The 13,757-nt window shown below is 38.2% G+C and overlaps 1 protein-coding gene across 11 annotated transcripts in view; it reads left to right on the forward strand.

The window, feature by feature from the left end:
• The window catches only part of ALG5 (ALG5 dolichyl-phosphate beta-glucosyltransferase), a 50,196-nt gene extending 43,725 nt beyond the window's left edge, over positions 1-6,471 (forward strand). For all 11 annotated transcript variants that reach the window (XM_089303700.1, XM_089303703.1, XM_089303705.1 and 8 more), the window contains 2 exons: positions 4,347-4,432; positions 6,265-6,471. In XM_089303700.1, the coding sequence (XP_089159826.1) occupies positions 4,347-4,432; positions 6,265-6,380 (202 nt within the window). In that variant the 3' untranslated portion in view covers positions 6,381-6,471. The remainder of the gene's footprint in view (positions 1-4,346; positions 4,433-6,264) is intronic.
• Positions 6,472-13,757: the final 7,286 nt, after the last annotated feature.

Raw genomic sequence — 13,757 nt, forward strand, 5'->3', positions numbered from 1 at the left:
AAAAAAATTATTTATTTGAATGACAGAGTTACAGAGAGGCAGAGAGAGAAAAAGGTCTTCCATCCACTGGTACACTCCCCGATGGCTGCAGTGGCCAGAGGTGCACCAATCCAAAGCTAGGAGCCAAGAGCTTCTTCCAGGTCTCCCATGTGGATGCAGGGGCCCAAGGAATTGGGCCCTCTTCCACTGCTTTCCCAGGCCATTGCAGAGAGCTGGATTGGAAGTGGAGCAGCTGGGACTCAAACCGGCACCCACAGGGGATGCTGGCACTGCAGACCGGGACTTTAACCTGCTGTGCCACAGCACTGGCCCCTCATATATGTTTTTTTGAATTGTTTCCTAGATTTAAAAATTTTTAAATAATATAATATAACATAGATTTAGGCTTCAAATTTAGATACATGCATTTGTTATGTTGAAGAATAAAATAAACTGATAGTTAATGGACTCCAAAATTGGAAAATTTAAGAAGCAACTCTGGAAGTAGATTCCTCTGTCTACATTGGAAATCTTTCAGCCTTTTGTTAGGTCCCAAACTAGGCTCAAAAACTAGGTTCTCTGTATTTTGAAAGTTCTCTATTTATAAATCGGGAACATTAATTTTCATCATTGAGGGTCTTTTACTTAAGAAACACATTAAATGTATCTTAATAATTTGCCTTAACACAGTGTTTCCAAAATATTGTCATTTCAGCATACAACCAATATGAAAAAGAAAATAGAGAGATTTTCATTGTGCTTTGTCTTCACATGTGTAACCTATCTAAATTCAAACCAATGTCTTTTGAATCAGTATGCTAATTACATATATTTTCTCCACCAGGAACTTCTGTATAAATTTCAATAATGGCCAGCACCACGGCTCACTAAGCTAATCCTCCACCTTGCAGCGCCGGCACACCGGGTTCTAGTCCCGATTGGGGCGCCAGATTCTGTCCCGGTTACCCCTCTTCCAGGCCAGCTCTCTGCTGTGGCCAGGGAGTGCAGTGGAGGATGGCCCAAGTGCTTGGGCCCTGCACCCCATGGGAGACCAGGAGAAGTACCTGGCTCCTGCCATCAGATCAGCACGGTGCGCTGGCCGCAGCACGCCAGCCACAGCGGCCATTGGAGGGTGAACCAACGGCAAAGGAAGACCTTTCTCTCTTGTCTCTCTCTCTCACTGTCCACTTTGCCTGTCAAAAAAAAAAAATTTTTTTTTCAATAATGGTTGTACTAATTTATCTTCTCATCAACAGTTAACCAAGGATTCCCTTTTCTCCATCCTCACCAATATTTCTTATCTTTTGTCTTTCTGAAATAGCCATTCTGACAACTGTGAAGTGATATTTCATTGTGGTTTTAATTTGCATTTCCCTAATGATTAGTGTTGCTGAGGTTTGTTTTGTTTTGTTTTCTCATGTATCTCTTGGTCTTTTAAGAAGTATTCAAGTCCCTTGTTCATTTTTTAATTGGATTAATTGTTTTCTTTCTATAGAGTGGTTTGCATTTTTATATGTTTTAGATACTAACCCCCTTCTCAGATGTGCAGCCTACAATATTTTATCCAAATCCCTAAGTTGTCTCTTTACTCTTTTTGTTTCTTTGTCTGTATACAGCAGCTTTTTAGTTTGATGTAGTTCCACTTATCTATTTTTGCTTTTATTGCCTGTGCTGTGGGGGTCATAACTAAAAAAATTCATTCCCTGATCAGTATCATATAGTTTGCCCCCTACATAGTCTTTTTATGATAGTTTAGTTTCAGACCTTATGTTTACGTCTTTAATCCATTTTTAATGGATTTTTGTATATAGTGTGAGATAAGGGTCACATTTCATTCTTCTGCATGTGGATATCCAGTTTTCCCAATTTAGAACCATTTTAGTTTTTCTCTTTTCTGTTTTTGTTCTTTTGAGACCATCATCCAGCCCTTCTTTTGAATTTTTATTTCTGTTATCAAAATTTTAATTTCCTAGAACTTTTTTTCTATCATTTTTTAAAATCTATTTTTTTGATGACTACAATATGTTTCTCTACTTTTTTCATTGTCTTGTTTGGAACTTTGACCTCTTCTTTTCCTGCATTGTTTCTGTTGCCTCCAGCTTTTGTCACATTCTTTTTTTCCCTAAAGTCTTTCCTTACATCTTTATTCTGATACTAAAACACTCCTCAGAAGCTGTGGGCCTGGGCAGTGCCTCTGGTTGACTGGCAGATTTCTCTAGAGGTTAAACTACTGGAATCATGTCTGGGAATTTCCCAGTTACCATTGTCTTTTGGCCTGGCTGGTTTCCCCTAGTTGGATCATTCATCTCCCACCTAATAGCTGTGACCTCATACAGTGAAGGGCGGGGAAAATCTGACAGACTTCAGTGAGTAGTTCTGCTGGCAAACCCACCTGCATCTCCCGTACAGACATCAGTGAGCCTGCTTCTGTGCTTCTCTCACTGCCATTGTCCACCTTCCCTAGTTACCATTTGTCCAGCTAGCTTACAACTTACAAAACCCTTTTTTAATTGTCATCTTATCCTCTTCTTTGTTTGTATGAATTTATTCCATCCGTGTTGCATTAATTTTGATGGCGCTTCAAGAGAGAACAGTAGGGTGCAAGTGAATCTGTTGTATGTAACAGGGTTTCGGCACACTCTTTGTTCTTTATAATATTATCTGTTGATAAGGAAGCAACTGTGCCAGGAACTGAGTAACAAAAGGAAATGTGGTGGCTCTGCCCAAACCACATTAGCAAAAATAAATGAAAGCATCTTAGTCGGAAGATAATGCTTACCCTCCTTTCTGATAGCATAAGGGTCTGGTCAGAGTACTTGGTATTTTAGTGAAAATAGTTGCTTTAGTAATGAATGGAGCATGCTCTTACAACACGGTAATGTTAGCTGCATTTTTTTTGTTCTTGTAATAAATGTGTTTATGTCTTGTAGAGTGTTTAATAAGGGGAGAAAGATATAAGAAACCCTTTCAAGTTAGTGATTTTTTTTAAATATAAAGTGATTTTATTTAATGAGTGCTTATTTCCCTTTCTCTTTTTCGCTCATTCTCCCATTGTTTTGTGACTTTGTTAGGTCACTAACTATATACTGATATCCTTAGAAATATTTAATAATTTGATTCAAGTTATTTAATATAATTAGAACTAGCTTGTCCTATAAGCTAATATTTTAAAGTTAAAAGAGAGAGTTAAGGACTTAATACTAAATATTAAAATTATTTCTTTCTTTCATAAGTGTCACAATTTTAAGTAACAAGTTTTATATGTACAAAGAACTCACTTTTGTAGATGTTTTATCATCTTAACTAAGTATTTTATTAAAGTAAGGAAATGAGTTGTTTTAAAAAATAGTTTTCATTCAATAGAACAACCAAATACTTGGAATTTAACTAGTTTCATAATGGATGATGATAGTATGTGGGGAGAAAAAAGCTCAAATTCAAGTCATCTAAAATCAGAGAAATTAAATACAAGTGAGTTTTAAGCATTTTATTTCTGTGTTAATTACTGGTTTAAAATATTGTGCTTAAAATATGAACTGTGCTCCATGCAGTCCCAAAAAGGGGGGTAGGGTGAGATGGGGGAGCTTTATAACTCAAGGATAAAAAAAAAAAAAAAAACAGTAAGGAATTTTAGAGCCAGTTAAGAGTGTGAGGAGAGTTTAAGTGGGGCTTCTCGTCCTAGACATAATGCCAGTGAAAAGAAGCAGTGGGTAGAAAGGATGAGCTGGGGTGTACACTAGGACAAGTAACAAAGTGGTATTTCTAATTCCAATGTACGTACTTCCTTAGATCCAAAGAACATTTCAGACTAAAGTAGCTTTTCACTTTCAATAGCTACCAATACTGTGTTGACAGTACAGAAAAGAGGAAGGGAACAACATTGGATTAGAAAAGAAACCTTGATCCCTCAGTGGTAGAAGAAAATAATCAAGCAACTCTTAAGTGAGCAAGAACATTTTTTTCTAGGGATTTTCAGAATTCTGACTTATCAGCTCTGAATCAGTTGCAGATACTATCAGTTCTGTATCTTGATCTAGTTCAGGTTGGGAATGAAATCCATCAATCTTAAACATTTCTAAAACTAAATTTTCTCTTGGAACCTCCAAGACTACTTTTACCTCTGAGAGTTTCTGAGTTGTGATAAATAAAATGTTTCCCATCTAATTATTATGCAGTGTCATATCAAATTATCTTATTTGCCTGGGAGCTTCTGAACTACTCAGCTTTTAATTATTTGATCTACTGTGAATATTACCTTCAGGATAAGCTTGACATCCACTTTGTCAGCTTCTTTAAAACAATCCAGGGTAGATTTCATTATCCTCTATTTGTGTTTTTAAAAATAAATAATATATTTTCTGTTTTAGGGCATTTGATGTAGAACTGCTCTACATAGCACAGTTCTTTAAAATTCCAATAGCAGAAATTGCTGTCAATTGGACAGAAATTGAAGGTGAGTATCTTGTTTATTTTACTGCTGATCTTCAATCAGTCAAGGGAGGAGGTGTCAGGTGCCATTTGTCCAAGAAAATCATCTCACTTTAATGTTCTCTCCACCCCTCATCAGGGCCTTCTGAGCTCTCTTGACTCAGAGCCAGTTCCATGGAAAGCATCACATACTCATCCCCTCCATCTGGCTTGCTATCTTACATGATTTTTCAGTAGGTTCTTGGGGTCTTCAGTGGGTCTACCATCCTGGCCAAGAAACTTCAATGCCTCCTGCAGTAGACAGGGTCATGGTGCTCTGTGATTAGAAGCAAAGTTAATAGTCCTTCAACATAAACTTTACTGTTTGCATCACCATTTTTAAAACATTGTATTATTTGATCACTTGTGGATATTGAGTACCAGCAAAGCACTATGCGGAGCTAAATACAAAAATACAGGTGTTTTACTCCAAGTGTCCACAATCCATTCAGAATCCATTTTTTTAAACTGTTACCTGTTCCTGTACATGTCTCTAAAAATGCAGAAATCTCTGAAATTTATGACTTGAAATCTATCACAAATCTTAATTCCTATTCAGAAAAGCTTAGACAGCTCTTGATATATAGAATTTAAAATATATTCTAAACTTCTCCTTTGTGTACCGTAGAATGACCCTAAATTCATGAGTGAGATCAGTTAATGTAATCACTAAAGACATTTTCAAAGTCCCCCCTCCCTTGGGTGAGCATGGCCCTCTTTAAGAGTCCCTGTTACAGTCAGCCATTATTGCTATGTAAACTCAGATGTTTATGGATGGAAAGGGGGTTAAGAACCAGTTTTGAGATTTTACAAACTATGTAGTCTAGAATGAATCCAGACCTCTTGGTGTCTTGCTGAATCAAATGGCATTTATAGAAATTTCATTAATCCCCACAATAGTGGCCTACAATCAGAAGGGATTTGGAAACAGGTTAAAGGATTGCTCAGTTGTTAATGATCACTTCTGGTCTATCTGTAGATTGGTGTCCAACACAGACTCTGTAGAAGATGAAGCGGGAGAAAATAAAATCTGTCTCATGTTTAGGGCATATGTTCATTTGTATTATAGGGACAGTTGTGTTATAAACTGTGGAATGAAGGTAATATTTGCCCCTGATTAATAATTTTAATTGGATATGGTTAATGTCTACAAAGTACTTTGATAGACATGTTTTCAGAAGAAAGGGACTTTATAAATTTAAAGTAGTGAAAAAGGTCTTTCAGGACTCACATATAGTATTTAATGATAGTGAAATTGTAATCCATTCTCTTGATAGGTGTTCATTTATCTGCAGGTACAGTACAAATAACAGTTGTAAGGATCCTCTGTGATATGCAAATCAGACATTTAATTCGGCTGGTATTCTGTGTGACCCAAGACAAATGAGTCTAGATGAAATTGTTTTATGTCTGATCATGTTTTTCACCCTTAAGATTGGATTCACATGTAGAAATAATTGTAGTTATCTATTCTGTATTTTAATTGCTTTATATATAATTATTATTCATTAACCAGCACTTGGTAGAGTTTTTGGATTAGGCATTCCTAGGGCCCTCCATGTGTAGCCTGTCCTTTTAGGAGGGCCATCTGAAATTTTCACAATTTAGATTTTCCTAAGTTTCATTTCAGTTCACTATGTTTTTAGAGGAAAACACTTCAGCTTTGAAACTTTTAGTTGTTTTTTCGTCCATGATTTAAGTAAAAGCAAAGTGCTCAAAGGTCACAAAGATCATGTAATGTAACTTCTAAAATATAATTTTAAACTGATGTATTTTCTCCTGAATTTATTTGTTACTTCACGTATTTTTAAATCACAGGTTCTAAATTAGTTCCATTTTGGAGCTGGCTACAGATGGGCAAGGACCTACTTTTTATACGACTTCGATACCTGACTGGTGCCTGGAGGCTTGAGCAAACCAGGAAAATGAATTAGGTTGTTTATAGTCTTTGATTGTATTCTTATGCATCAGTGTCACATTATTTCACTTGAAATTAAAATTTTAAATAAAACTAGAATAAACCTATTGTCATTGTCTGCCTTCTGATAATTTAAAAGGATTAATTACCATAAGTGAAATATTTTTATACTTCTTTTGAGCCAGAGAAAATTTTAAGATGTTTGTAATGAAAGTCAAGTTTTCTTTTGCACTAGCAATTTTGTTTGTTATCACTATGATTCTGAAAAATATAATTTTTAGACCAAATATAGAAGCAGTCAGTATTAAAGTGCCTATTTATTTCTTATGAACTTGAATATAAACCACAACTATGTAAGTTTTTAAAGACTTAAAATTAGTTTATATGTTTGAATATACCACAAATTATCCATGTCACTGAACTCATGTACGAAACTATGAAACTCTAAGAAGTTGTATGTTGAAGGCAAGAACACAGGCTCAGTCACTAAAGTATCATTTCTATTGCTGGCGTTGTGGCATAGAAGGATGCCTGTGACACTGGCATCCCATATGGGTGCTGGTTTGAGTACCAGCTGCTCCACTTCAAGCAGCAGAAGATGGCCCAAGTACTTGGGCCCCTGCTACCTACTTAGGAGACCTGGATGAAGCTCCTGTCACCTGGCTTTGGCCTGGCCCAGCCCCAGCTATTTGGGCCATGTGAGGAATGAACTAGCACATGGAAGATCTGTCTCTGTAACTCTGACTTTCAAATAAATAAATAAATCATAAATCTTTTAAAAAAGTGGGGGAGGGAGGGAGAGAAGTAATCCATTTCCTTTTATAGTATTATTTATTACCTTTCTAAGTTTACTTACATATATTGTACTCAATCCCTTACCCCCTCCTAGAAACCCTGCTCTCCTGAGTTCATGTTATTTTGTCCACCCTTGCGTCAGTGGGATAGTGTGAGAGCAGGCTTAGCAGAAAGTCAGTCATAGTCAGAGTAGGCCTTGTTACCTCTCATGGTTCAGTGATAATGTGGCCACCCCAACCCCAGAGACCCTGAAGACCACATAGTGGGGCAGAACTCCCACCCCTGCCCAACAGTACTAAGTGATTCCCCTACCTCTTTGATATCAGTAGAGGCCACGAGGGGAACCTGTACTTAGACACTTCTACCTGGCAATAACAACAGATGCTTCCTCTTCCCTTCCTGGAGTGGTGTCACAGAAAGCCAGCTAAAACAAAAGGTTTCAGTAAGATCCAGTGTTTCAGAACATCATTTAAAAAGTTAACATTTCAAAAGAAAAATCAAGGACACGAAAAAACTGTAATGAAAAAAGATGCCAACACTATCAAAAAGACATTAAACTTTCAGTGCAATTACAAGTATGCTTGTAAAAATGAAAAAAGCCTCAGCAAACAAATTTCAGCAAAGAAATAGAAGATACAGGCTTAGTAGTCTAAGCCTCCGCCTATGGCACTAGCATCCCATATGGGCACCAGTTTGAGTCTCAGCTGTTCCTGTTCCAATCCAGCTTTTTGCTTATGGCCTGGGAACGCAGAGAAGGATGGCCCAAGTGCTTGGACCCCTGCACCCACGTGGGAGACCTGGAAGAACCTCCTGGCTTCCTGGCTCCTGGATCCGGATTGGCCCAGCTCCAGCCATTGCAGCCATTTGAGAAGTGAACCAGTGGATGGAGGATCTCTCTCTCTCTCTCTCTCTCTCTCTCTCTCTCTCTCTCTGCTTCTACCTCTCAAATAAATAAATCTTAAAAAAAAAGTAGAAGAACCAAAATGTAAATTATTTTAGAAACGAAAAAAATAACATAGCTCAGTGGATGGACTCAGCAGTAGGAAGGAGGGGATACATGAAAGAAGCAGTAAACTGGAAGACAGAACAATCTAATCAACAGGAAAGTGAATTAAAAACCTCTTAGGAACCTGTGGTACTGTAAAATTTCTGCCTTCAAAATTCCTGGAAAGGGGGTCAGGCATTGGGGCATAGCAAGTAAAGTAGCTGCCTGCACTGCCAGCATCCCATATGGGTGCCAGTTCAAGTCCCAGCTGCTGCATTTCTGATCCATCTCACTGCTAATGCATCTGGGGAAGCAGTGGAAGATGGCCCAAGTTCTTGGGCTCTTGCCACTCAGGTGAGAGACCCAGAAGAAGCTTTCTGGCTCCTGGTTTCAATCTGGCCCAGCCCTGCCTGGTTGTTGCAGCCATTTGGCTAGTGAACCAGTGGATGAAGATCCCTCTCTCTCTGTCTTTCAAATAAACAAAAAATAATAAATCTTAAAAAAAAATCCCTGAAAGGACTGAAAATTCCTTGAAATAGATGCTGATTCAAAATCAAAAACAAAAAGCTGAGACAAACCTAAAGATTCTGTTTCTTTCCAATATATCCAAACCAAGACACATCATAGTTAAACTTCTGACAAACATCTTGAAAGCAGCCAGAAAGAAAATCCCATACCAATCTCTTATTTCATGCCCTCTCTGTCACTCTGCCTTTGAAATACATCAATAAGTCTTAGAGGGTGGTGGTGGTGTAGTGGCATGGTGAGTTAAGCCACCACTTTGAACGCTGCAAACATCCTATACCAGAGTGCCAGTCAAAATCCTGACTGTTCTGCTTCCAATCCAGCTTCCTGCTGATATGCCTGGGAAGGCACAGGAGGATTCCATAAGAACTTGGACCCCTGCTACTCATCTAGGACACTAGGATGGAGTTCCTGTCTCCTGGCTTTGGCCTGGATCACACCTGGCTATTGTGGTCATTTAAGAAGAGAAGATTCTCATTCTTTCTCTCTTGCTCACTCGCTCGGTTGCTTTGACTTTCAAATAAATCTTGAGGGAGAAAGGAAGGAGGGGAGATGACAGAAGAAAGAAGGGAAGGAGGGAGAAAAGAAATCAAAGATGCCAATCAATGTAGAGACTAGACTGTTTATAGATTGGAAAACTCAACATAGTAAAGATGTCAGTCTTTAACACAATTCCTTTCAAAAAGCCCAGCAAGACTTTTAGATGTTCACAAGTTAATTCTAAAGTTTGTATGGAAAAGCAAAGGAACTTGAATAGCTAAACAATTTTGAAACAAGGATAAAGCGGAAGGAATGAATCTGTTTGACTTCAAAATGTATTCTACAGCTACAGCAATTAAGACTGTGTAGTAGCAATGGAAAAATAGACACAGATCAGTGGTTCAGAACAGAGAACCCAGAAATAATCCATAGAAGAGACAAATATGCCCCCCATTTATTTCTGATGAAGTATTTCAATGAAGGAAATAATCCCTTGAATGACTGGTGCTAAAGCCATTGGACATCCTTTGGCAAAAAAAAAAAAAAAAAAAAAAGTCAAAATGAATCATAGGCTTAAATGTAAAATGTCAGACATTTAGAAAGAAAAACATGAAAGAAAAATCTTTGGGACCTAGAGCTAAGCAAAGAGTTGTTATTTTCACCAAAGGCACAATCATAAAAAGTTAAGTTGAACCTGAGTTGGGAGCCAGTCAGGAATCAAACCCAGGAACTCAAATATGGGACACCTCCCTAAACTTATCTTTTAACTGTATTTTTTTTCCGTTAGAGATCAGGATTTCTTTTAAATGTCATATATATTAAAAGAAAAAAAAAGAGCAAATTCGAGAGAAAGCACATGCTACTATCCAATGGTTCACTCCCCAAATGCTCACAACAGTGGAAGCTGCCATGCTAAAACCAGGAGCCAGGAACCCAATCTGGGTCTCCCATGTGGATGATAGGGTCCCAGCCATTTGATCCACCACCACTACTTCACAAATGTGCATTGGCAGAAAGCTGGAGTCAGGAGTGAAGCCAGGACTCAAACCCAAGCACTCCTACGTGAGATGCTGGTGTCCCAAGCAGCGTCTTAGCAACTGTGCCAAGTGCTTGTCCCTAATTCCATTTTCCACAGACATTCTGAAACACCCTTGTAGTGCTCACTTGTTCTTTTTAAAATAAAAGAAGCATTAGAAGATTCTGCCAAATCCAAGCCCTTTCAGGAGACAGATTCTCATACTACCCCAGAATTACACCCACATATGTTTTCACCTATGATTACTTTTCTCTTCCTCCAGGCTGATTATGTAAAAAGAAAGGATGAGGTGTTTGGTTGTTTTTTTGTTGTTGTTTGTTTTTGTTTTTGTTTTTGTTTTAAGATTCTTTTTTCAAGATTTTTTTTTTTTAATTTGAAAGGCAGAATTAGACTAGGGAAACAGAGATATCTTGCACCTCCTGGCTCACTCCCCAAATGGTCGCAACATCCGGGAGCCAGGAGCTTTTTCAAGTTTCTGAGGTAGGTGCAGGGGCCCAAGCACTTGGGCCATCCTCTGCTGCTTTCCCAGGCACATTAGCAAGGAGCTGGATCAGAAGTGGAGCAGCAAGGACTTGAACCACAGCCCATATAGGATACTGGCATCACAGGCAGCAGCTTTACCTGCTATACCATAATGCCAGCCCCAAGACTTGAGATTTTAAAATTTAAAACTCTAATCAATTTCCATATAATTTTTTAAAGTTTCTCCAATAGCTGCCTGTTCATTCTTTAGTTATTAACAAGTGCATGCTAGTTGGGTTTAGCTGCAACTATGTCACATTCATCCTTCATTTTTCAAATGTCCATTTCATAAAAGGTACTTCCATCATAAATAGGATTATTTTTATTTATTACAGGAAATTTGTTAGAAAATTTAATTTCATTAAAAAGTCTCCTAGGCATCATTTTTCTCTCTACACAGGCAACTGATATTACGCTACTTCTATCTTAGTTTTCTTATCAATGAAATAGTGAGGTAGAGATATTAAAAGAGCTGCCCCCCCCCAACAACAGGGAAATTGGGTGCACTAAATGAAATAATAAGAGCTTCAATGCCACAATTTGCAATTTTATGAAAATGTAAGATAACACATTTGCACACTGCACACATCAGGTCACATCTTTTGGTATCAGACAAATATAGAAGATTACATTTTATTTATGATTTACCTTTTTCTAAAAGTAATTTTGTTCTAAAAGACTTTATTTCTCAACTCAAACTAACATCCTTTAAAACAAAAATAAGTATTAGTATCTGTTTTCTTCTATGCTTGTAGTCTTTTACTTATTTATTTTCATTTTCATTTGAAAGGCAGGCAGACACAGATCCTCCACCCACTGGTTTGCTACCCAAATGCCTGAAACTTTTGTGGCCGGCACAGGCTGAAGCTGGGAGCCAGGAACTCAATCTGGGTTCTCATATGGGTGTCAAAGATCCAAATACTTGAGCTATCACCTGCTGCCTCCTAGGGTGCACATTAGCAGAAAGCTGGAATTGGAAGTGAAGCATGAACTCAAACCCAGGCACTGCAATATGGGATACAGGCACCCCAAGCAATGTCAACTGCTGCACCAAATGTGCACCCCTATTATTTTTTAATTGATAAGTAAATATATATTTATGGAGTACATGATGTTTTTAAATATGTGTTTATTGTGAAATGACTAAATCAAGCCAATCAACATGTGTATTACCTCACATGTTTAACATTTATTCATTATGAGAACACTAAAACTCTACTCTTAGCAATTTTTAAAGTATATAATTAAAAATAAAAATGTTAAAAAATAAAGTATATAATTATATGGTTATTAACCATGGTCACCACAATATGCAACAGATTCTCAATCTGATTCCTCCTCACTAGATTTTATATCCCTGTTTTTTTTTTTGTTTGTTTGTTTTTGTTTTTTTTTGACAAGCAGAGTGGACAGTGAGAGAGAGAGAGACAGAGAGAAAGGTCTTCCTTTTGCCGTTGGTTCACCTTCCAGTGGCCGCCACGACTGGCGCTCTGCGGCCGGTGCACCGCGCTGATCCGAAGGCAGGAGCCAGGTGCTTCTCCTGGTCTCCCATGGGGTGCAGGGTCCAAGCACTTGGTCCATCCTCCACTGCACTCCCTGGCCACAGCAGAGAGCTGGCCTGGAAGAGGGGCAACTGGGACAGAATCCGGCGCCCCGACCGGGACTAGAACCCGGTGTGCTGGCAGCGCTAGGTGGAGGATTAGCCTATTGAGCCACGGCGTCGGCCCCTGTTGTTTTCAATAGAGGCTTTAGAAGCAGATAGAAGAGTCATTAAATGATAGAAGCATATTGTCAAGGAAGAAAGTGATTAGGTTCATTGGTCGAATGCTTAATATTTTAGAAACATTTTATTTATACAGAAAATTATTTGAGATATTCTTTTATTTGTACTGAGGTTGTTTGAATATCTATTTAATTTCTCCTAGAATTACACAAATTAAAGAGCATTGTATGGGTGGAAAATCAGCTTTAGTTGCTTTTGCGGACAATAGCCCATAGAGAATGGCCAAAAGGCAATGTGCTGATCACTCAGCAGTTAACTGAGGAGGAATTAACATGCCTCAGCCAGCAGCCAACAGGCAGGGTCTCACTGGTCTGATGGCTTCAGCCTGTCATTAATGAAAAAGATTTTCCTAATCAGTTGGAGTCAAGGGAAAAAACTTGACTTTAAACTAATGGCTTGGCTTTCCCATTATTGGTAGTAAAGCCCAATTATAACTTCATGAGACCCTAGAATGTTGCCTTTTAACTCAGAAAGTATTGCACGTTCCCAAAACACTTAAAAACAAACGTCTGCTATCCAAAAAGTTGGGAACTCATTTAGTCCTATGAGGATCAGAGATCCCAAAATCAGCCCTCTCAATTCTTCAACATTATGTTTATTTTATATACATTTCAAATTTTAAAAAGCCATTGAAACTGGACTGGAGTCTGTGCCACATATACCACTGAATAATTAAATCCCACACAAAAATAAGAAAAAATCTAAGTCTTTGTTTTAAAAGATTTATTTATTTATTTATTTGGCAAATCAGTATTACAGAGAGGAGGGAGAGACAGAAATATATCTTTCATCTGCTGGTTCACTCCCAAGATGGTAGCAGTGGCCAGTGCTGGGCCAGGCCAGGAGCTTCATCTGGATCTCCAAGTACCTGAGCCATCTTCCACTGATTTTCCCAGGCCATTAGCAGGGAGATGGATTGGAAGTGGAGCAGCGGGGACAAAACTGGTGCCCATATGCAATGCCTGTGTCATGGGTGGCAACTTTATCCACCATGCTACAGTGCCAGCCCCATAAATCTTTGTCTTATACTTACTGTGGAAGTACATTTTGTGAATATTTCTCTCTTGCTTTCTCACCACCCCTTGAACATGCCTGTCTCTTACCGATATGACTATAAATCTGAATCTCCTTCAACTCCATTCTCACCTCTCTTACTTTTCCAAAAAGAAGACCATTGCTTTCTCCAGCATTGCTATGCACTTGGGATATCAAAAATGAGTGTGAATCCAAATTTCTTTGAAGAAACTTCATGCTATTTTCCATACAG

This window comes from Oryctolagus cuniculus, chromosome 9 (genome assembly GCF_051225735.1).
Source record: "Oryctolagus cuniculus isolate XC-2025 breed Fujian yellow rabbit chromosome 9, ASM5122573v1, whole genome shotgun sequence".
Lineage (NCBI taxonomy): Eukaryota > Metazoa > Chordata > Mammalia > Lagomorpha > Leporidae > Oryctolagus > Oryctolagus cuniculus.